The following is a 25311-nucleotide window of genomic DNA, read 5'->3' on the forward strand; positions in this document are numbered from 1 at the left end:
TATTTTATGTTTAGATTATATAGTTTTGGATGTTGTAAGTATTGTATTATTTCACTATTAAAATTGTTTATTAATTTTACGTTGTATACTTTTTGTGTTTTGTGTGTATCTTTTAATTTATAACCATTTTGGTTATGAGGCCAATAACCATTTTAGTTATAAGACCAATTTTGCAGTTGTCAAGAACCGCTTTTTTAAAAATTTTATGGCAAAAAATCAATAAATAAAATATTATTCAATTTATTGAGTTATTTTATCGCTATATCGTACATAAATAACTATCTGCTTCTTTTTCTTTTTACCTTTTGGAAGTTGATTTATTTAATTACTTTATCCCCTGATTAGAATTTAATAAGTATACGAAAAGTTGTATTATCAATTGATTAGAAATTTTCTCTGACATAACTCTTTTTAAGAAAATAATTATTATACATTATATAAAAAATTAATACTCAAAAATATAAATAATTTATATGTATTATTTACTTTCATGATTGCATGAATCAAATTAAACTCCTTTATTAAATATGTGCAGAGCGTAAACATCGAATTAGTTATGGTTGAAAATTCATGAATAAGAAAAATATAATATGATTAATTTAATATTATTTAATTTGATTAAATTTTATATTTACTTCAAATGAATTATGATCGAATAATCAATTTTTATATTTGATTCAGATTTTTTTCCAAATCAAATTGATTTTATTGATAGTGTTATATATGATTTTTAAAGTAATTATTATAAAATTAGGCACTTTAATCGTGTTAATATATGAATTTGTAATTTATTTTAATAAATACATACATGATAATGATAACAATAAAAAATTAAATATATAATAATTATAAATTATCGATTTTATAACTTTATATAATAAATTATTATAATATATAAATAGATTATAGAGTTAAATTTTCCTGAATAATTATAATTGTTATATGATAAATTTAATTATGATTAAGTTATTATTATATATAACTATTATGTTAATTATGTTTTAATCACAATACAGCACTTAGATAATGTATAGATAATGTATGAATTTTACGTATTTTTTCATATGTATTTGTATTTATTAAAATAAATTATAAATTTATACATTTAATATAAATAAATGTACAAATAATGATAATTTTTTTATTTAAATTTTAATATTAAACATAAATATAAATAAATAATAAAAATAAAAAAATCAAATACACCAGTACGAAAGAGTGTGTATTTTTGCTAGTATAGATAATGAGGATATTCATAATGTTAGAAGCACATTCTTTGACATCTTTAGAAATTTTTAAACGATATTTGTAATAAAAATTATCGGGAGAATAAAATACGCTTAAAGAAATGGTCAACAAACTTATTCAAGTGTGTATTTACAATATTTATTGGAAGACAAAAGAATCATACTAGCATGATGATAAATTACATGAGTTGAAACATTAATCAATTCCTAACAAATCATAGGGAACCTGCTGTATAAAGAGATGGAAGTGAGTTGCTCACATTATTCAAATCTATATCAACATCAAGTTATATTGTAAGGATTTGGATCACATATTTTTTTAGGTTCAATTATTTTAAATCTTCAAAATTTAGGGGTAATTTTAACTTAGTTCTCAATTTAATTTTTCTTATAAAAAGTATGATTTTAACTCCTAAACATTAATTTGGAAGGATTATAGTCAATTTTAAACCTTAAACTGCATTATGTATTATCTTAAATCCTAAAAATCTTATTTTAGTTTAGAGATTAAAATCATTTTTTTCAATTTTGAAAGACTATTTCTTAAAGTTGAAGACACAAAAATCAAAATTATTCGGATTTCAGACATTAAAAATATAATTTTACTCTTTTTTTTTCACGCAAGAAAATATAGAACTGAGAAATATGCGACAAAAGAATTAGTGATTGACACAGGAAATTTCAGAAGAAAAAAAAAGTCAGAGAACGTCAACTAGTTTTCAGTTTTTTTTTTCGCGAAGTATACCTACAATTTATTTACTTAAAAAGGGTAAAAAAAAGTACAAATTTAAGTGATCTTTCATTTATTAACATTGTATTTGTTAATATTATTATTATAGAAATTTTAATGTAAGTATATCTATTTTAAATTAACATCAGCATTGAAATAATGTTAGTTTACGTAGAAATTAAAGTTTTAATATATAAGTAGATCTCAGATAGTAGTAGTACCTAGGACATGTATTTATGAGAACTCTATCACTGGGTCCATTTTAAGCAATTTGGGAATCATTGAGAACCTCAAAAACCTTATGTTGTGAGCAATTGTCAATGATTGACGTGTCCAAAAACTCGTTAACTAAAAACATTCTCAAAACTTTCATAAACTTGACATCACTAGATTTTAGGAAGATTCCATGAAAACAAGGCAAATGTCAACAACTAAGACACGCAGAACTGAAGGATGATCAAATCACAAATTACCTTCCAAAACCTTAGGAATCTAGTGTTGCTATTCCCATGGCATAACAAGTTTCAGGGTTACATTTGTCAAAACCCAGATATTATAAATTTGTCTTAAGATGGTTTAATATGTTCCACTTCCAAAGAATTATTCTAACTCAAGAATCCCAACAACATATATCACTCCTTTCCAACAAGGGAAAAATTTTTTTTTAAACTTTTCTTATTTGATTCAATTTTTAAAGGATGAAGGAATAAGGAAAACAAAATTTCCCCTCATCCAATTTTGTTGCTCCCATCAAATATGGGAAGGGAAGAGAGGTGATATAAAACAATCTGAGATAACAAAATAATTATATATTTTGAAACATAAAATTATTAGATATAAAAGTTAAGTAATTTTGAAAATCTGTCCCTTCCATTATGAATTATAAGAAAAGGGTTACCTTCTTCATTCTGTCATCAGACAATTTTGAAAAAAATTATTTGTCGTCTGGTAAAGTTTCTTCCCTCCATTCAATTCGACCAAAAACATTATAAGAAAAAGAATACCTCTTAGATTAGAAATTCTCCTTGCTTATTTGATTTTAAACCACCGATTTCAATATTATTGTCTGCATCTTCTAATAGAAAGTCTCAATAATTTGAATTTTTTTGTAATCGTGAAATTAATAATTTTCTAGTATTATTTGAAGCAAATATTTATTTATTGAAAATTTTCATTTTTGGGAATACATTCTAACTTCATCCTGAAAAAACTTAAAAAAAAGTGAATGTTGTACAAGTGTGTTTTGAAGATATTTCTGGAAAATAAAATAAAATGAGAGTTCATTAATAGAAATCTACAATCAAGCATCCTAAAATATATCAAATATAAACTCTTAACTCCAAATTTGCTGAGAATCTGTTCATATGATACCATATTGACGAGATATGGAGTAATTAACACTATTCTTTTCAGAAAAGAGAAATAGAGTTTGATCTTGTTGTCATCAAGCTTCCACGTGTTTTTGTTATGTTTAATAAAAGATTGAGCATGAAATGTTTTTGAAATGAAAAAGAGTTGGAGGAAGATTCCAAAGGTTCCTGAATAAATAGACACACGAAACGAATCTCCCTTACTTACATCAACAAATCCTTATTATTTTTATGGAGGAACTTGGAAGAGTACCGTAACTCTGATACCTTTGTCTTCTTTGTCTTTCCTATTTCCTATTTCCTAATTCTTACTCTATCAGGAGAAAAAACGCACACGCATGTGCGCGCGCCCACCCCCAACAACTGCCAAACCCTCCTTCCTTCCATTCATCTCTGCAACCCAATCGCAGATTCAGCTTTTGGGTAGCTCCAATCAAATCAAGATCGTGTCTTTCTTCGGGATTCAGTGTTAAGGCCGTCCTGCGTCAACTGGGTTTCTGCCAATAATTTTCAGTTACTCCTCTTCGGTTCTGTTAGATTATTCAATTCCCAATTCGCTGTTTCCCCCTTTTTTTATTATTGTTGGGTGAGATTTCGTTGTTGGGTCGGGGTTTCGAGGTTGGCGATGGTCATTGTTGGACGTCCTTTCCTTCCACCGGTGTGATCATTCATAGGTTGAGATTTTTATATGCGACGATGATTTCTATGCCCCGGTTGCTGTGGTTGCTGTTGTATTTTGTGAATTTGTAGGTCATGAATTTCGTCTAAAAGGGATTGCTTGGTGGCCCGTAATTGGGATTTGGGAAGTGCACGATAGATCATTGGAAAATTCTTGAAGTGATTAAATTAGATTAGGGGTGTTTTATTTGTTAATTTTGTGGAAAATTGTATTTTATATTGCATAATGGGTGGTTGGTCTTGCGAATAGACAGGTCAGGATCTAGGTAGGTTGTGGTGGTTTGTATTGGAACTTGTTAGGAGGTGGTGTTTGTGTAATTTATTTTCAATGTCTGGTGGAACACCGCGAGGGGGTGGTGGACTTATGAGGCAGAGGCATAGCCAGGGGTATGCAAGTAGTGGTGATGACCTAGAGGATGATGCATGTTCGAGGCACCGTCCCTTTTTGGCCCCTAGTCCTCCACCTAAGACGTGGATTGAGATGCTGGAAAATTTTCTCTGGCTTGCTTCTGCTGCTTTTATTCTATACTTTGGCGATCAACAATCCAATATGATACATCTTTTGTGCCACGACAATCGAATTAGAAGGTAACGACATTCAAATTGCAGTCTTATATGCATATTGGTTTGAACTATAGTCATCAACTGCCACTGGTATTTCGATTATCTCATAGTTCATTGTTTCTAAGCGGCTAGTGTATGCATTATTCATGGAAAATTATTTTATCAACCATGATATCAACAAATAGTTGCAAATTCTTGACTTATTTAAACCTCATGGTTTGGGACTTATGGTTGTTCAGGAACATGTTGAATATATGAATTATATGGGGTTGAGTATATATAGTTCTGCCTAACTCGTAAACTTTTGGCCTACCTATCATTAGTTGAAGTGCTTCTTGATCTTGACTACTATCATCAAGTTGAGAACATTATGAGCCATGAACCATTGATGAGGACCAAACTGAAGATATTGGTCTGTACACTGTGATTTGTTACTTAATTTCTGTGGCAATGCTTAGGCCAAAATGTGTCATTGGGATAATTGTGAAATTGTACATTTTAGAAGGTGTAGACTGTAGAAATGATAGGGAAAGCAAAATTTATTTTAGTAGCATATGCTCTTCATTTATAGAATAAAAAACAGGTTAGCCTTTTCTTCTATTTCTTGGATGGAGGAGAGGGGATGATATTTATGTGCATTTTTGACTTGGAGAAACTCTGGGATATGGTTTCTTTTCAATTAGGATACTCAAGTCTTGATTGCATTGTTATTCTCTAACTTTGACTTTCAAACAACCTTTTGATTGTTGTCCCTAATTAATTCGAAGCAAAGATTAAATCATCAATCCTGAACATAAAAATAGTCCGTACTTTGTAACCCATAGCACAATTCTATAATATGATGTGACTCTCTAAATCTTATCGATTCCCAGGCCATTGGCATGCATATATCTACCATGGATATATTAAGCTAAACAATATCCTAATGGATATTTGAATATGAAATGATCTTTATTATACTATTTCATTGGATCTACCTGCCCTCGAGTTATAAAAAAGAAAACATATCTTGGTGATGCATTAACATGAGTGTGGTTGTATATGTTTAAAAGATGTATAAATTTGAAATAATGAAAGGAATCTAAAAATTTACTAGTTGTGTTTCTCTGATAGATTAAATTCTACTACTTTGTATCATTATCATAATTTTCGCAATCTTCATTTTATTGCAGACTGCCTTTGTATCTTGGGATGATAGGTGTTGGTTTGAATACAATAATTTTCATTTATACAACTTTCTTGGCCTGGAGTGCTCGAAGGTTTGATGAAAAATGGGGATTAAAAAAATGGGAAATAACAACCTTATCTGTGTTGCCATTCGCCACAGTATTTGGAATAATCTCCTTTTGCTTGTAAGGCACTGCCAGATCTTCCATGTTATATCTCAATTGTATTTTATGTTAAGGCGTTTCCTTATTTTATTGACTCTATCGCTTGCTTCTCTAGGTTTTCCTTTGCTTTGTGGCCAATATGGAGTTTCTTGACACTTCCTCTTCTGGTATATCGACAGTTCTGTTTTTCATTTTTCTTTTAATGTTTTTGCTCCTATTTATATATATTCTTGTTTTATATACTGCCAAAAGGTAAAATGTGCTAATCACCTCATTGCCCTATGCTCTGCAGTTTACACTATTTATGGCATGCATGGTAGTAATCCCTTACCTCATTTTTGGGACACTGCGGCCTCAATACTATGATGAACTCCGTACAGATTAAGCCCTCATGATTCAAGCGAGGAATAGTACTGACTTAAATGATAAGAGTTTCTAACACATGTCAATGAGTGATTGGTTGCTATGTGGTTTGAAGTTTGTATCCAAGTAGCATGATGTATTACACGTTATGCTTTCCTAAACCAGTGCTAACAGTGAGCTAATATTCTTTTTCATCCTTACTATTTCATTAGGTTAGGGTGATGGTAATGCGGCTGGTCTTAGTTGCTACAGGTAGAGAGATATAGGACTTATGGGTAAAGAGTTCAGTTCTAACAGTTGCTTACCTTCAGTTTATGATATCATAGCAGCATTTTTACACCTTTTCTCGTTGGCAGAAAAGTTCATATATGCTCTCAAAAGTTTTAAAGCTTGTCCATGTTGCTCATAAAAGCACGATTGTCTTAAAATTTTTCTTAAAGGTAACATTGTCATCTTACCAATTTATTGTGAGTAGCTTTAACATCTTGTTAATGAAGAAGTACCATATTTGATTGATCTAGGCACATGATAATATCACGTTAAGTTGGGAATATCCTAATGCTGTCCTCCCATAGATGTAAAAATGAAAATCATTGGCCATTTTCTTAGAAAAGAATGTTTTATGTACATAGGTTACTTTATTCTTTCCTAGGAGGGATTACTTTATATGGTTGTTGGTGTGACTAAATGAAGTTATGGATTTAGGGGATTTATTTTCATAGTTTACGTATACTTTCTGACATTTATGTAATACATATTTGGTAGACCAAAGTAAACTAATTTTATAAAATTAGTTCAATTTTGTTGCTTGTAAAATTGAATCGAATCAAACTATGCACACACTGTTAGACATTGGTACTAAGATTTTTTTATTCTTTTACATTTTCTCTTTTGAAATAGAAGTTTCTTTGTTTGCCCGCTTCCTTATTTTTTGCTTTTTACTTGTTTTTTAGAATTTTTTTGAAAATTATATGTAGTTTAACCTTCTCTTAGTCAAGAATAAGTAAGCAAATATTACGGGACGTGTTTTTGTACGATTTCAGGCCTCTTTGGATTGATTATGTCATTAAATTGGTTTCGACACTGCCAGTTTTTGCAATTTCACGCTGAAGTAAATGGCATTCCCAGCAACTAAATAAATAAAAACAGTTGATGGATATGAGGCGTTTACTAAAGCTGAATATACGAATTAGTTGACCCAAAGGAATTTCCCTTCAACAGGAAGGGGAAATCCAATTTTCCATATATTTTTTACATTTAACGGTATATTTTATCACTTTTTTCACATATTTTATCATTAAGTTTTTAGTTTTGGCACGTTTTATCACTTTTTTTGTTCTGCCCGTTTTACTACCATATTTTTCAATTGCTATAAGTTTGTCCGTTATGTTAGTAAGAAAGCCACGATGTTGTGAAAAATAAAATCATAAAAGATGCCATTTTATAGAAATAAATTAGATACTTAACATGGTTGAGAATAATACGTCTTTGTTGTTACGTGTATTATTTGATCTTATATTTGGTCAACAAAAAGAATATCTGTAAAAGGTCCTTCAACTCAAATTAGTACTAGGTATTCGATAATGAATATATTAAATGTTATTTTAATTACATTTTCCCGAACCGCATTTGAGTACTATTTGACATTGTGTTCTAGAGATATTTGACGTATTAGACATTATGTTCTAGAGATATTTGACGTATTTGACAATGTGTTCTAGAGTCATTCGGCGTACCTGGTACTCTCGGTAATATACGTTATAGTTAAAATGTGTGAAAATTTAAGATTATAATGGTAAAATATATGAAAATAAATTAATTGATAAAATTCATAAAAGAATAATAATTGAGTGGGGAAAATGTTCAAATGCAACTTCTTGTAACTTGGTTATCTTGTGAAGAACATAGATTAGATTTTGATGGGAGAAGAGTGCCTTCTTACAAGTCCCAACTTATTTCAATGTCAAAGTCTTCTTATTAGAAGAAACTTGGGAGGAAGAATTATTATACACTGTTTTACTCTTTCTTAAGAAGTTCTTTCTTATTAATCCATTACCAGTACACCACTTTTGTTGTACTATAACAAGAAATAAATAAACTTGTTACAATCAATTATGTATGGCTGGTGATTTACAACATCGTCCACATGTGTGTGTGCGCGCGCGCATTATTTTAAAAATTACTATCTCAAAAACAATATATATTATAGTTTTATATTAGTTGACTGTAAAAATATTCCAGTACAAAAATATTAATCTTAATGGTTAATCAAAATTGTTTTTTATTTGAAATTAGTCTCAAATAAATCTTTATACCTTGGAATTTAATGGTTGAGGTTGAGCCACACAGAAATATGCATGGACTGTGCGCCTCCCACGACACAAGGACCTCAACATGTCTTGTCCCCGAGGTTGAGAATGATATCTCTACACATCAATTTCTCCTTCTTCAAAAAGGAAAAGTGGCTCCTTCATCCTTCTCATCCTTAGGGCTCAACACATTTTTGGGAATACCATTATTGATATAAACTGAATTCTCAAAGTTATTTAAATAAAAAATTGAAACTGTTTATGATAGGGAGGCACCCAAAAAGAATTCTGCTTTTTGCGAAATGGGATGAGAGCATTAGCTAAATATGATGGTGACTACCAAGTCTGCACCCTGCTTCGTTTTGTGACAAATCTCTGTATTTTGAGAAGGGAAATATAGATAGTAACGTTCTTGACAATGATAGGGTTGAATTGTGCAGCTTTTCAAAGGATGCACATGGCCTTGCGTTGGCCATCTTCTTGGATTTCTAACACCACTAGTAGGTTCAAATGAAACGGACAATATGTAATGTTTCTGATAGTGGTTACGTTTCCTTGATTGGACCCGCCATTGTTGAATGCAAAAAAGGTCATAATTTTTCAATTAACCAAGCTAAGCAATATCTTGTATGTGATATATTTGTTCTCATCATTCATTTGTAGAGCCATGGAGTTCAGTTCAGGTAAAGATCCATTGTGATTTTTAATTAATTACTCTCGTGTATTGTGCATCACACAACATCATGATGAAGAAATTGTTACCGAAAGTGGGGTTTAATCAATACCATATTCCATTAGCCGATCTGTCTTAAACTTTTGAGGAGTGTAGAAAGTTTTAGGCAGAAAGAAATAGAGTTGGGTGGGGCCATTTAAGTTACGTCATGTAATTGGAATTATTGCTTCAAATGGGAATATAAAAAGGACATTGTCTGCTTAATGGTCATGGAGGTTGAAAGATTATACTCCTAAGTTGCTAAAGCCTAAAAGAGCTCTAACATGTGATAGGAGTGTCCAGCTGGAAAGGTGTTTCATGGTAAGGACTTATATGAGGAATGAAATCCCACTGATGTGGAAAAGCATGGCTCACTCCAGAAACGTATCTTTGCAAATAAGATACTGTACTGCACTGCACTCATATCCCATTTGTTAGGACTCTGGACTAAAGAATTAGGCCGTAGTTAGAGTTGTAGCAGATTTTTGGAAAAACTTGCAAGCTAAAGGTAAAATACTTCAACAACCAAAGGGCAATAGGAGGACTTCTAAATATTTTTAAAGTAAAATGAGAGTGTGATAACTCAAAGTTGTATACAATACTTACCGTTTAGAAATAAATATATATAGTAAAAAATAAATTTATAATTAAATAATATAAAAAATATTAAAATAATAATATTGGAAGTTGTAACGTGGTTGTATAAAAAAAATGAGATTGTATACCATTCTTCTATTTTTAAAGTGCATGCACCTTTTTCTTCAAGTTTATTGAATAAGCATGAGAGAGTGATAAGATAATGAAGATATAGCGCGTAACTTCATCTACAATGGCATTATATATTGGGGATTATATAAATTAAATAAAAAAGAGGACACCACAGTCCCCTTCTTATCCCCAGCGGTAGGACCTCTGCTAAACTTCTAATGAGTGAAACACAACATGCATGATCACAAACCACACTCATTAACTTAAAAGTATGAATGGTTAAATTCCATTCATAAGCATCTCTTAAAAAAATTCATTAATTTAAAAATACTTGAACCATATATGCTTTATTAGATTTTTATCCTCTCAGTTTAGGTGTTCTGATTATCCTTACAAAAACATTACTTGGTAATTTTGGAGTTAGTATGATTAACACCGATATCAACTTGTTACCGAACTAGCAATCTGCTTTATCTAGATGTGACAGTCAATTTTCTGATCAGTAAAATAGCAGAATATCTTCTACTTGCACTGTAATTAACTTATTTTTTTACATTGTGTAAAGATAGATTAAACACAGTTATTAACTAAAATGGAATTGAACTAATTATACGTATAGAAAAAGATAAATAAAACTGCAAAAGCGTGTGTAGCTAGACTAGTTATGATAATCCAATCAGAATCAGAATAATTTTGAGTGCAGGAAGGAGGAAAAAGGAGGAATGTAAGTAAGTAGTTGGTAACTCAGCGGTAAACCCTCTAGCATGGCCCGTTTCTAATCATATGCAAAGGATGATAGGACACCCACCACCTCCCAGCCAGCGGAACTACCAAATTACCCTTGGTAGAGTGGGAATAGTTACCATGATGCGTGTGTGATGATGATGCCGATGCAGTGCAGTGGGTCAAACAAACAAAACACACCCCCTGCAACATATCTTACACTACATTATTAAATATATAGTTGGTGGAGTGTTATTCTTTTTTCTTTTTTTTCTGCAGAGGTGGGCCCATGTTATTTTGTTCTGAATCTTTGTCTGCCTTTGTTGTGTTTGCATATTTCAATCTTCAACTCAACAGTAACAAGGAGTAGTTGTGGTATTTGTATTGTATGGATTGTATTGTATTTGATTTGGAGTTTTGACTTTCCCATTCCCAAACCAAAATCCCCCTAGTCTCCAAAGAAACAAACAAACAAAACAAAAGCTATCTTCCAACCCAAGTTGTCAAATGTTCCTCTTTTCTCCAATTCTCCAATGGACAACCACCAAGGTGTCATCATTCCTTCTCTCCTGCTTTAATGGTTTTGCTTTGCTTCCTTTTCTCCAAAAAAAAAAATCTATTTCAATTTGCTCTCTCCCTCTAAAGTCTTACCTTCCCTTCTCTAGTTCTCTTGCTGAACACACTCTTATGCTTGGTAGGTTGTGCCGTTGAGGAGATGGGCCCTAAACTCCACTGAAGTTTGATGGTAAGAACCAAAGGGGTCTCTTTTCCTCTTTCAGTGCTTCCCCTTTGCCCCCAATTTCGCGCTGTCTCGCATTTAGGTTTTCCTCTCTTTAGACTCACCAGATAAGATTTAGGGCATTTGATTTGACTAGATTCTTGGCAATTTTCGATATGGAGCTTCTCGTATTCCACATGGGTCTCCTTGATCACCCTTTGTGATTGATTTGGTTCCTCCACACTTGCCTCGTTGTTGTGAGAGAACGTGCTTCAAGTTTTCTTCTGAAGTTTCAATTTTCTTGGAAGTTAAATTGAACTGGGAGGGAACTAGAAGGGGTTTATGGGACTGGATTCTCTCGAATTTCGTGTTGGGTGTGGAGTTTGAGGGATAAAGATCGATTTTTAGTGGTGCTGGTTGTAGAGTTATCTTTGTCGGAAGAGGTGAATTTGAAGCCCAGTAAGATGGACAGAGTTATTCAGCCTCCTTTGGTAATTGATTTATACGCTTTTTCTCATCCCGAATTTTTCTTTTCTTTTCTAGTTTATATGTCATTTTCATGTTTAGGTTATGAGGTAAATCAATACTAGGTTGGTTTGAGTTCCCATTTTTGTATGGTCATTTCTTTGGAAAGTATTGTAACTCTTGATATTTAGACCATCTGAGTTTGGTCTTTCTGTGTCCATGTTACTGATCTAATTGCTGATGTTTGCCTTGCCCTAATATGTTGTTTCAAAAAAGCTTTAAAAATGTTTGTCGAAAAGGAAGCTTCGAGAAAGACCTCTTTTTAGAGTGTTGTGGGGATGAAGGAAGACTTTTGGAATCGATGCTTGGAGATTCGGGTGGTTTGAAGGAGCTCTGCTCTTGTTGTGTTGCATGACATTACTTACTGAACATTTCTCCTTTTACCCTTCCATCTTCTATATGTTGCATTTTAACCTCTGCGAAATTTCTGTGTGTAATTTTCCTTGAAACGCTGAAATGTTGCTGCAGGCTTTTGGGTTATGAGAGATGAGAAACTCTTGTATTTAAATGCTGTAATACGGATATTTAGATAGGTATAATATTTTGTATAATCTCTCTGCTAGATTCTCAGTAATGTGACACCACTTGTGTTTTTTCCTAAATAGTTAAGCGTGTTGTACATTCAGAAATGTGGGGATTGTTGGATGCAAAACTAATGGATTAAATTGCTTTCTCTAACACGGGCCAAATATTTCTGAGGCTTGAGATTTGAAATTTCCCTGGACTTAATGAAGGTTTGATTACAGAAGACATTCAAATGCCTTGTCAAAATTGTGTCAACTCTTGCAGTTCAATATTCATCAAAATACCATAAAGCTTTAAATTATTTCTCATGATTTAGAAACTGGTGATTAGCTTATGTTTACATATGACTTTATCTGAGCCTGAAAGATTACTCTCACTGATTAATGTTTAAGTTATTACTCATTAGTAAACAAGGTGCTATCTCGGAGTATTATCCGTATTATGTGCTGAGAGACATCAATTTGTCATGTTTGATTTCATAACTTATCATACTACATAAATAAAAAGAAATATGATTTCATTTTAAATGTAGATAAACAATTTTTCTTTTTCCAATGTGTTTATGTAGGTCGATACAACTGCATGTCTATGCAGAGTAGATACGGGCCTAAAAACTGTTGCTGGAGCAAAGAGGTATGTCCCTGGAACAAAGCTCTGTCTTCGGCCTGACATTAAACCATCTATTCACCCAACTAGAAACAAGCCAGCACGTGGTGACAGAAGCCGCAATCAATCCCCACTACTTCCAGGACTCCCTGATGACCTAGCTATTGCTTGCCTAATTCGTGTCCCCCGCGTTGAACATCGGAAACTTCGGCTAGTCTGCAAAAGATGGTATCGTCTTTTGGTTGGTAACTTCTTTTACTCTCTCCGCAAGAGTCTCGGAATTGCAGAAGAGTGGATATACGTTATTAAGAGGGACAGAGACGCGAAAATCTCATGGCATGCCTTTGATCCTGTGTACCAACTGTGGCAGCCCCTTCCACCTGTTCCAAGGGAATATTCTGGAGCTCTTGGTTTTGGCTGTGCCGTTCTCAATGGCTGTCACCTGTACTTGTTTGGTGGGAAAGACCCACTAAAGGGATCCATGAGACGAGTCATATTTTATAGTGCTAGGACAAATAAATGGCACCGTGCCCCAGATATGCTTCGAAGGCGGCACTTCTTTGGCTCCTGTGTCATAAACAATTGCCTGTATGTAGCTGGTGGGGAGAATGAGGGTGTGCACCGATCCTTGAGATCAGCTGAAGTGTATGATCCCAACAAGAATAGGTGGTCATTTGTTTCCGATATGAGCACTGCAATGGTGCCTTTCATTGGAGTTGTCTATGATGGGAAGTGGTTCCTCAAGGGACTTGGTCCTCATCAGCAGGTTCTGAGTGAGGTCTACCAGCCGGAGAATGATAGCTGGTACCCGATTTATGATGGAATGGTTTCTGGCTGGAGGAACCCTAGCACTACCCTGAATGGAAAGCTCTATGCCTTGGACTGCAAGGATGGCTGCAAAGTTAGGGTTTATGATGAGGTAACTGATTCATGGAGCAAGCATATTGACAGTAAAATGCATTTGGGGAGCTCGCGGGCTTTGGAGGCTGCGGCTCTTGTTCCCCTGAATGGGAAACTCTGTATCATCCGGAATAATATGAGCATTTCTCTGGTTGATGTTTCAAAACTTGAAGATTTGAAAGGATCCTCCGCCGAACAGTTATGGGAAACTATTGCTGGGAAAGGACAGTTCAAGACATTGGTCACAAATCTGTGGTCTAGCCTTGCTGGGAGAAACCGACTCAAAAGTCACATAGTTCACTGTCAGGTTCTTCAAGCTTAGAGGTTGTATAGCTCTAAAAAATCACAATGAGCTTTGGTAATCAGTTAAAGTATCTCATCATGTGGAATATGTTCGTGAGAAGCTGGGTCAAATCTTGCCGGAACACCATGGTGCAGTCTATTATTTTGTTTCATCTCCAACCCTTGACATCATGCTCATCACAAGAGGTGGAACATAGATGAGATGTTTGACTAATCATAGAGTTACAGATATTGATACAAAGCTGTTACATTTTGAAAAATTGAGTAGGTTGCTTACCAGATCACATGGTTTATCATTAGCTTGTCTTTTGTGTTGCTGCAACCATTGTATGACTGGCGTGTTCGACGGGGAGATGAATAATGCTTAGAGTCAGTTTGTATTCTTAAGAAATTGAGGGTGAAAAATTCAAGAATTATTTTTAAATGTAATTTCATATAAAAACACATCTATGAATTTTTCACCCTCATTTTCTACAGTGACACCCAACTGACAAGCAACTCTTTGCATAACGTGTTTATATATGAGCAGAAGTGGAGTCAAGTTTACGGGTGAAAAGATTTTTGGGTTGCATCTAAGTTTTGTATTGTGATGAAACACTACTAGCCTTTTTCAATTAAAGTTTGCACTCCTGAGTGCAAACGTTTAGAATTGTCTTGTTTGGAAAAATTATTGTTAGGTAGTTTTTTAACATGATTTTTTGTTTAAAACTATAACCATGTTATAAAATGCAATCTAGACCTGAGATGTGGTGTATATTGTCAAAGTCAGAAACCTTTGTAGCAAGACCAAATGCTAGGAGCAAATATATCTCAGAAACTATCCCCATTGTAACGTCTCCATGATGGTATAATTTTTGTGCCCATGTTTTAGAGTACTGCTAATATAAACACAAAAGTTAAATGCAATTATTGCCCAAAAAATGAAATAACAATTCTGTGTACTTTTTTCGTCATCATTACGAACCTTGGCTTGTCTGTCAGGTTGGCTGTATCAGCATTAAAAAAGAAAAGAATAAAAAAAGTGGAAGAGCCTATAAACATAAATATAGAAGGGTGGAGAAAAAATAAAAGGTGGATACAGTGTTTTTAAAAATAGAAGTAATTAACCCTTTTTATTACAGCGTTCCTAAATAGTTTATAAAATTAGACATGTCAATTAGGTAACTCTGCTGTCAATGTCTACAAAAGTTTTAACACGTGAGTCGAGTTTTTCTAAAGGAAAGAGTCTAATTTAAAATGAGAGTTCCAAATAATAATTACTACAAAAATTAATACAAATGAAAAAAATAATATTTTGCTTGAAAAAATTACAATTTGTTTTAAATTATTATCATTGAAATTCTAGTTCAGCATAACTTAATTATGAATCTCAGAACAAAAATATTTATACAAGGAAAAAAAACATAAACATAAAAAGAAAAATAATAATATTAAATAAAGTTACGAAGTTAAATTAGTATAACCATTATAAACTAAAATGTATTTTATAGTTAATAAAGAAATTTTACATTTATTTCATTAAAAAATAAATGCATTTATATTTATTATATTTACTGTATCCTGGTCAAAATATGTTTTATTATATCAGAAAGTTGATATAACATAATACTAAATTAATTAAGGATGCAAATATGTTTTATCTAAATAAATTTATGATAATATCAATAAATAGGAAAGATAAATAGTTAATTGATATAAAATTACTATAGCATCTACAACAACAACAAAAATATTTAATTTTCAGTATTAACTAAGGGAAAATTCTTAACTCCTTTGTAAACCATTAATAGTACAAAATTACTTTTAACTCTTTCCAGTTTTGACAGAACATTTTGGTGTTTAATAAAAGTTTACATTAAGAATTTAAGATAATACTCACTTAATAGAAAAATTATTTTACAAATTCAAATAAGTAAATCTCGAACCAAGTTAATTAAAATAGAAAATTTATTATTACATATATGTTTAAAAAATAAATCATGCCGCGTGAAAATCAGTTATTTTAAAAATAAACCATATTGTAATTATAAACAACACTTATTATCAAAGTCGTTTATAAATATTTTTTTAATGACTGTGTAAGTTATGTTTATAATTAAAGAAAAAATATATTATGTAAATGTAATTAAATAAATGTTATAGTTAAACCCTAAATTTTGTACACAATAATTTATATAAATAAAAACGTATACAGATCACATAAACCTATACAAACATAAAATTATAGTCTAGTTTAAGAAGAAAAACTTAATTTTTTACATTTTAGATGTAACATTTTTAGTAAATAAATTGTATTTTTTTTACCGAATTTTTTTTACTACAATTTGATTTTTAATGTTGTCGTGGGTCAAATCCTCTTTGAGAGCTTAAGCTTTTTCAACTTATTCATTAAGTATATTAATAAAAAAAAAAAGGACTTATTTTAAAAGTGGACTAGGGTTGATTTTTGGAATCATGGGTTAAAACCATTATTTGAGACTAACTACAAGAATTTTTGGGATTTAGTGGATCGTATAAGTGTTTTTATTTTTGTTAAGAAGAAATTAAACACAAAAAGAACATATCCAGAGATTTTGTCATTTAGCATATTAAAAGATGTATTAATAGAACTGTTTATATAAAATATTGTAACGATGTAATATTTTTTTTTATATCTCAGTAGAACAAATGACTTTACAAAGACTCCCTTTTAATTCAAAAATATTCAACAAACTTCATTCCTAACAAATTTATCAAATTTTCAAAATTCTCTTGTCTAAATAATTTAGTAAAGACATTTATCACCAAATCTTCATTACAGTAATATACCAATTTTAATTTATCTTTGCTTATTTGTTTCCTTAGAAAGTGTCTATGTTTGCTTCTATAGTAAAATAGTAGTTGATTTGTTGTCAAACTAGTACTTTAACAGTGTAATGTATGAAAAATATTTAAATAAAAAAAATTGAATTATAATTTTTAAAAATAAAACAACAATAATTATTTATTTTTTGTAAAATCACAATTGTTATTATAAAGCACAACGCATTAAATAGGAAATGAAAATAGTTAGATGAAATAAAAATTAGATGTAAAAATGATAATTGAAAATAATAAAGCTAAAAATCAAATTGACCAAAACATGTAAAAGAATCAGGCATGATCATGACAACAGATAGACTATGTTGCAATATAATATATTTATTATATAAATTTAATTCAAAAAAATAAAAGGATTTTAAATAATAATAATAATACTGTGTATAATATATATGCAAATTCACTATTTTATAATTTTGGAATAATAATTATAAAAAAATCAAATAAAGTAACACGTATCATTATAATTTTGTATGATTCGTTGTATGAGGATGATCTCATGACGTATTCAATTAAGTTGTATGATTGTTTGTCCCAGATGTCTTCCTCTTGATTTGATTAACTAGGTGAGTTCTGTATAGGCAGACTTGGAAGTAAGTATAATAAAGAAGGTTATGATCGAGTTCATGTACAAGAGTTAGATTACTCCTAAAGTGATTCATATTTATTTAATTTTTTTTGTCGATAAAAAAAATCATTATAATTTTGTTGTTTGAAAAAATACTTATTTGTTATTCAATATGTTTCTTCCTCCTATCATCATGTTCAATTTGATTTTTAAGACTCATTTCATTAGAAATTGAGTGACATAACTTTACAACTTAATCTTGACATAGAAACACTTTATTTGAAGCAAGTTTAACAAACAAAACATTTACATGTAAAAGTAAAAAAAGTAAATACTATATCAGATTTATAATATCATTAAATTTTATTAGAACATATCTCAACAATTTGAAAGAGAGTAAACATTTGATAACACTGCACATAATTTTTCATCTTTCAATAAAATCAAGCAACGAGTAATAATAATAATACTACTAATAATAATAAATATGATACAATAAAATAATTAAATATTGTAAGATTGTTTGTAATTGGTGAAAATATTTAAAAGCAAATTTATTATCTTTTAAATTTAAATATTAAAACAAATCTCAAGACTAGAGAGTGAACAAATTTAATATTTTTTTTAACTCATCAAATTATCATTTAACACTACATTAAACTTAATTTTCTAACAAAACCAAACTCAATTAAAAAATACTATGTAATAAAACAATTCAGTACGGTAAAAAGGTAATTTATGAAAAACATTTCAAAACAAATATATTATTTTTCAAATTCAAATATTAGAAAAAAAAAAACAACTATTGAAAGAGAACAAACATATTTGATCTTAAGATAACGGGTAACTTAGTACATTATCAGTTGACACAGTATGAAACTTTTCAGTTTTCAATAAAATCAATTACATAATTCATAAATGAGTAATAATAATTAAAAAAAACACGATACAATAAATAAAAGAACTAAATACTTTAATATGATAATTGATGCAAAAATAATATTTAAAAATTAATTTACTATTTTTAAATTTAAATATTAAAACATATCTCAATAATTAAAAAATAGTGAATAAATATAACATTTTGATAACTCATAAAGTTATCATTTATTACTCTAAGAAAATTTGCAGTTTCTAATAAAATAATAATAATAATAATAATAATAATAATAATAATAATAATAATAATAATAATAATAATAATAATAACAAAAAATATAAAGGACTTATTGATGCAAACTATTTAAAGATAAATTTATTATTTATTATTTTTTAAATTTAATTATTGAAACAAACCTCGATAATTTAAAGAGAGTGAATATATTTCACATTTTCGTACTTTAATAAATTTAAATGTAGGATTTTTTTCACTTTCTACTAAAATCAAACACACAATTAGTAAATAAGTAATAATAATAATAATTAAAAATATGATATAATAAAACAATTAAATATTACAAAATACTAGTTGATGCAAAATATTTACAAACAAATTTATTGTTGTTTAAATTCAAATATTGGAACAAATTTCAATAATTAAAAAAAATAAAAAAATGACATTTTAGTAACTTAGTTAACACTAAACACTGGCATCAAATTTTTTAGTTTCTAAATCAAACATATAATTCGTTAATAATAATAATAATAACTACAAAACATAATACAATAGAATAATAAAATATTGTAAAATGATAATTGATGAAAAATATTTAAAAATAAATTTATTATTTTTTAAAATACAAATATTAAAATATACCTCAATAATTAGAAGGAAGTAATATGATATTTTGGTAAGTCACCAAAATAACATTTAATACTGTAAAAAAAATCAGTTTATAACAAAAAGCAAACATTCAATTCTTAAATCAATAATGATAAGAATAATTAAAAAAAAATATATACAATGAAATAATGAATGATTGTAAAGCTATAATTGATACAGAATATTTAAAAATAAATTTATCATTTTTTAAACTGAAATATTAACAAATAGAGTGAAAAGATTTGACATTTCCATAATTCAATAACTTATCCTTTAACTCTTCCCGATCATTTACAATTTCTAATAAAACCAAATAAACATTTCGTAAGTAAATGAGTAATGAAAATACTAATAATAATTAAAAAAATACATTAGAAATATTAAATATTGTAACAAGGTATTTGATTCAAAATATTTATAATTTTTTTTTAAATTCAAATAGTGAATCAGATCTCAATGCTTGATGGAGAGTGAATATATTTGACATTTTTTTAACTCAACAAGTTATCATTTAACATTATATGGAACTCTTAAGTTTCCAATAAAATCAAAGCATGGGCACGTGGAATCCCGTGTGAATCAGCAAGGACCACCTTGCAAGGCTAAATACTCCTGGGTGACCGATAGTGAAGTAGTACCGTGAGGGAAGGGTGAAAAGAACCCCCATCGGGGAGTGAAATATAACATGAAACCGTAAGCTCCCAAGCAGTGGGAGGAGGCTCAGCCCCTCTGACCGCGTGCCTGTTGAAGAATGAGCCGGCGACTCATAGGCAGTGGCTTGGTTAAGGGAAACCACAGGAGCCGTAGCGAAAGCGAGTCTTCATAGGGCAATTGTCACTGCTTATGGACCCGAACCTGGGTGATCTATCCATGACCAGGATGAAGCTTGAGTGAAACTAAGTGGAGGTCCGAACCAGACAGATTCGTAAATAAGTAGTAATAATAATAATTTTAAAAACACTATTCAATAAAGAATTCAATATTGGAAAAATGTAACTGATGCAAAATATTTCAAAACAACTATATTGTTTTCCAAATTCAAATATTGAAATAGATTTAAATTATTAAGAGATGCAACAAATTTGACCCTTAACTTAGTAAATTATCATTGAATGTTATATGAAACTTTTCAGTTTCCAATAAGATAAAACACTTATTAGTAAAAGAGTAATAATTAAAAAAAATATAATATAATAAAACAACTAAATACTTAAAAATGATAATTGATGCAAATATGAATTTTAGTAACTCTGGCAAATTATCATTTAATATTTTTTACGAAATTTTCTAGAAAAATCAAACATTAAATTCGTAAATGAGTAATAATAATAATAATAATAATAATAATAATAATGATTTAAAAAAATCATACAATAAAAAAATAAAATATTATAAAAGAGAAATTGATGCAAAATATTTTAAAAAAAATATTATTTTTTAAAATTTAAATATTGAAATAGATATCAATAATTGAAAATGAGTGAATGAAATTGATCTTTTCGTAACTCAATAAATTATGAGAGGAAATTTTTCAATTTCTAACAAAACAGAGTAAACATTTCGTAAATGAGTAATACAAATAATTTTAACAATTAAAAAAATATGATATAGTAAAACAATAAAATATTTTAAAATTTAATTCATACAAAATATTTAGAATCACGTTTATTGTTTTTGGATTTGATATTTTGGTAACTCATCAAATTCTCACTTAACTCTTTTCGAAACTTTTAAGTTTCCAATAAAACTAAACACATAATTTGTAAATGATTAATAGGTAGTAAGAATGTAATTGATGCAAAATATTTCAAAACAAAAATGTTGTTTTTCAATGCTTGATATTGAAATAGATATTAAGTATTGAAAGAGAGTGAACAAATTTGACCTTAGGATAACTTATCAAATTATCATTTAAGACTGCATGGAACTTATCAATTTCGAATAAAAGCAAGAACATAATTTGTAAATGAATAATGATAATAAAAATAATTTAAAAAAACACGATACAATAAAATAACAAAATAAATACTTTAAAAAGATAATTGATGTAAAAATATTTAAAAATAAATTTATATTTTTTAAATTCAAATACTAGAACATGCTTCAATAATTAAAAAATAGTGGATATATATCACATTTTTATAATTCAATAAATTATCATTTAATACTCTAAAACACTTGTCAATTTGTAACAAAATCAAAGGCACAAATCATAAATTAGTAATAATGATAATAATTGAAAAAATATGATACAATAAAACAATTAAATACAATAATTGATGCAAAATATTTAAAAATAAAATTATTGTTTTTTAAAGTCAAATTTGAAACTGCCCTTGATAATTCAAAGAGTAAAATATTTAACTTTTTAGTAACTTAATAAATTATTATTTAATATTAAAGAAATTTTCTCCCTTTCTAATAATATGAAACATACAATTCCTAAATAATTTATGATATTATTAATAATAATTAATAATTATAATAATTAAGAAATATGATACAATAAATCAATTAGATATAATAAAATACTAATTGTTGCAAAATATTTAAAAACAAATTTATTGTTGTTTAAATTCTTGGAACAAATCTTAATGATTGAAAAAAAAGTGAATGCATTTAATCTTTTTGTAATTTAGTCAATTACCATTTCACTTGAAACTTTTCAATTTTATAATAAAATCAAACATTTAATTTGTAAATCAATTGTGATAATATTAATTAAAAAAATATGATATAATAAAAGTTAAATAATATAAAGAAATAATTAATGCAACATATTTAAAATCAAATTTATTATTTTTTAAAATTTATATATTGAAACAAATCGAACGTAAATAGATTTATTTTTTTCGTAAATCAATAAATTACCATTTAATACTGCATGAAAATTTTCAATTTCTAAACGAACATTTTGTAAATTAGTAATAAAAATACTAATAATGATTAAAGGGAATAATACAACAAAGAATTAAATATTGTAAAACGGTAATTTATTCAAATTATTTAAAAACAGATTTATTAGTTTTTAATTTCAAATATTGAAACACTTGAGCGGGAGTAGATCTATATGACATTTTGTAATTGAGCAAATTATTATGACAAAATTTTAAGTTTCCAAACATACAATTTCTAAATAAGTAATACTAATAATAAAAAATATGATACAATAAAATAATTAAATATTAAAAAAGAGTAATTGATGTAAAATATTTAAAAATGAATTTAACTTTGATTAAATTCAAATATTAGAAGAGATATCGATTATCAAAATAGGTGAACAAATTTAATCTTTTGGTAACTTAGACAAATATCATTTAACACTACATTAAACTTTTCAATTTTCAATATAACCAAGCAAAACTAATTTTGCTCGTGAACGCATGGGATTTATTTCAAAAATAGAATATATTTATTATATAAATTTAATTTGATAAAAACAAAAATAATTCGAAAATTAATAATAAATAATTTTGGTTTACATGTTGTTATTATCAGATAAACACTATATCAAAACATGCATTAGGAGCATTTGCAATTGGCAAGGGTCTTTTAAGATTTAGTTTAATATCATTACATTAAATAGAAATCAATTTTAGAGATAAAAAATAATTAGTTGCTATATTGACTAAATTAGATACTATTTTAGAGACTAAAAAAATTATTGGTTTCTACATTAGTTTCTAAATTGATATCTAATTAACTATCAATGTTTTAACTACCAATTATTTAGATTATAAATTTGGTAAGGTAGGATGGTTTTTGATATTTAATAATGATTTCTTGTATTTTAAAAATGCATAGATTGTTTAAGTTTCAATACTCATCCAATTAGGGGTGACAATGTGGGATGACTTACTTCGTATTGGCCCACAAAAATCTGCGTCAGGTTGGCATGCCTAGCTTAAGTTATGTGGAATGAATTTATTGACTCGTCTCACATAAGAGATGCTCTGCGAGCCAACCCTCCTAAAAATATTAAAAATAAAAAAATATTAATGCACTTGTAATATATATATATAGAAAACAAAAGTTGAAGAAGACAATTTTGTATTTTTTTTAAGCTTTAGGGCTGCATTCCTTCAAATTTCTTCCTCCGCCTCATAAATTTTGGTATTTAATTTCAATAACATAAAATTCAATTCTAAAAATGGAAATTTATAAAAGAAAAAATAAATTCGGAATAACCTTTTCAAAACAACTATTTTACCTTATGGAATCTAGAACAACTATTTTGGCTTTCGTAATTCTATTTTTGCAATTGATGGGGTGCAAGAAGAAATTGAGGGGAGTGCAAAAAAAACACCATTTTTAATAATATGTGGGTTAGCGAGTTGGCATGTGCAGGTTGTGAATTGTGAGGGACGGGATTAAGTGAGTCAACGGACAAAAATAGTGCATCTATCCGTGATTTTTATAGTAGGTTGCGGGCTAGTCCTCACTGTTCGTCTTTCATTGTCACCCATACATCCAATGTAGTAGTCAGACCTAAGTCATTTTTAAAATAAATTTTAAATATAGTGTTATATATAATAAATATTATTTTATACTAATTTTTCAATTAGAATAAATTTATGTGTCTAGTATTACCTTAAAAAAGTGTAGATATTTAATAAAATATTTACATATTTAATCAATTTAGTTTAAATCTAAATTTAATTAAAAATTAAAATATTATAATAATTTTGTACCCATTATTATGCATGTTGTGTTGTGAGTATGATCATTTGTCAAATTCATTTAAATAAGAAAAAATAGTGTGATTCAAAATTTATATTTGCAAAATTATTTATTATTTAAAAAAAATAGTTTTTTTTATGCGAATCAACCCCGGTTCAAACAGGAGAAGTACGCCATGCTAATGTGCCTTGGATGATCCACATCTCAGGGTTAGGCGCCAATGAGCACATTAAACTATCCATGTGGCTGAGAGCCCTCACAGTCCAGGCACAACGACGCAATTATCAGATGACCAACAAAATTAATTCACATTTTTTTATGTGAATTTTTTTATGTGAGGCGGATCAATCCATATTCTCATTCCTATATTGATTGCACTTGCCATCACTAATATACACCAACTAGCATATTTTCTAATGATTTTTGGTCATCATTTATTGTTAAAAAAATAACATTACCAACCAACAAATTGTATCCGTCAATAATATCATATTTTCTTATATTGCATACATTTTTAAGGTATGTCGTTTTGAAAAATAATGATGAGTGAATGACAGCCAAAGAACCCCTGTATCACTCAAATGTCCATAAAGCTAACCATCCTACCATAGGAATTTAGTTCAACACCACCAAACCTCTTTAGATCTCAAAACCTATCCTATGCATGATTTATTTTAGAGAAAAATATGGGAGGAGAAACTTACCTGAAAACCACACCATAAACTAAAAAGTTATACTCTTTCTTCTCATAAGATTAGGGTCCAGAATCCATCATAAGAAGATATGGATCCACATTAGAGAGTTTAAGATAGAAATGGAAAGGTGATAATAGAAGAAAGATGGAACATACAGGAAAAATAAAAAAAGGGAAGCTAGTGTTTTTAAAGCAAGAAGAGGTTGTATTTATCATGGAAACCCAAAACTTACTAAGTTCACACTTTCATATTTCTATTTATCTGTTTTTATCCCACATGATAGTCCCCAAGGTCCTAATTAATTAAAATTGACATTTTAATAAAGTTTATAAACTCAATACTTAAGCTAGTTAAAGTATTTTCTAACTTATAAATCAAAATCTTTTAAAATAAGTTATTTTAAATATGTTTCCAAATAGTTTTTATTGATAAACT

The 25311-nt window shown here is 28.9% G+C and overlaps 2 protein-coding genes across 8 annotated transcripts; both read left to right on the plus strand.

Annotated features, from left to right (window-relative positions):
- Positions 1-3327: 3327 nt before the first annotated feature.
- Positions 3328-6744, plus strand: LOC137807517 (testis- and ovary-specific PAZ domain protein). Its single transcript, XM_068608197.2, has 4 exons — positions 3328-4613; positions 5762-5941; positions 6036-6087; positions 6213-6744. The coding sequence occupies exons 1-4, from the start codon at positions 4354-4356 to the stop codon at positions 6303-6305; spliced, it is 585 nt and encodes a 194-aa protein (XP_068464298.1). The 5' UTR covers positions 3328-4353; the 3' UTR covers positions 6306-6744.
- Positions 6745-11060: 4316 nt separating this feature from the next.
- LOC137807518 (F-box/kelch-repeat protein At1g55270) lies at positions 11061-14979 on the plus strand. 7 transcript variants are annotated; one of them, XM_068608199.2, is made up of 4 exons: positions 11142-11315; positions 11434-11480; positions 11611-11944; positions 13072-14979. In XM_068608199.2, the coding sequence occupies exons 3-4, from the start codon at positions 11918-11920 to the stop codon at positions 14329-14331; spliced, it is 1287 nt and encodes a 428-aa protein (XP_068464300.1). In that variant the 5' UTR covers positions 11142-11315; positions 11434-11480; positions 11611-11917; the 3' UTR covers positions 14332-14979. The 7 variants fall into 7 exon arrangements, with proteins under 7 accessions (XP_090156984.1, XP_068464300.1, XP_090156985.1 ...); XM_068608200.2 differs by having other exon boundaries at positions 11150-11284; XM_090300858.1 differs by having other exon boundaries at positions 11061-11315; positions 11434-11944.
- The last annotated feature ends 10332 nt before the right edge of the window (positions 14980-25311 follow it).

The sequence above is a fragment of the Phaseolus vulgaris genome, chromosome 3, assembly GCF_051622355.1.
Source record: "Phaseolus vulgaris cultivar YP4 chromosome 3, ASM5162235v1, whole genome shotgun sequence".
NCBI lineage: Eukaryota > Viridiplantae > Streptophyta > Magnoliopsida > Fabales > Fabaceae > Phaseolus > Phaseolus vulgaris.

Coding starts and splice junctions, on each gene's coding strand:
- LOC137807517 (XM_068608197.2), top strand. CDS start 4,354: ATGTCTGGTGGAACACCGCGAGGGGGTGGTGGACTTATGAGGCAGAGG. Junction 5,942..6,035: donor GGAATAATCTCCTTTTGCTT/GTAAGGCACTGC, acceptor TTGCTTCTCTAG/GTTTTCCTTTGCTTTGTGGC. Junction 6,088..6,212: donor TCTTGACACTTCCTCTTCTG/GTATATCGACAG, acceptor TATGCTCTGCAG/TTTACACTATTTATGGCATG.
- LOC137807518 (XM_090300858.1), top strand. CDS start 11,918: ATGGACAGAGTTATTCAGCCTCCTTTG. Junction 11,945..13,071: donor GAGTTATTCAGCCTCCTTTG/GTAATTGATTTA, acceptor GTGTTTATGTAG/GTCGATACAACTGCATGTCT.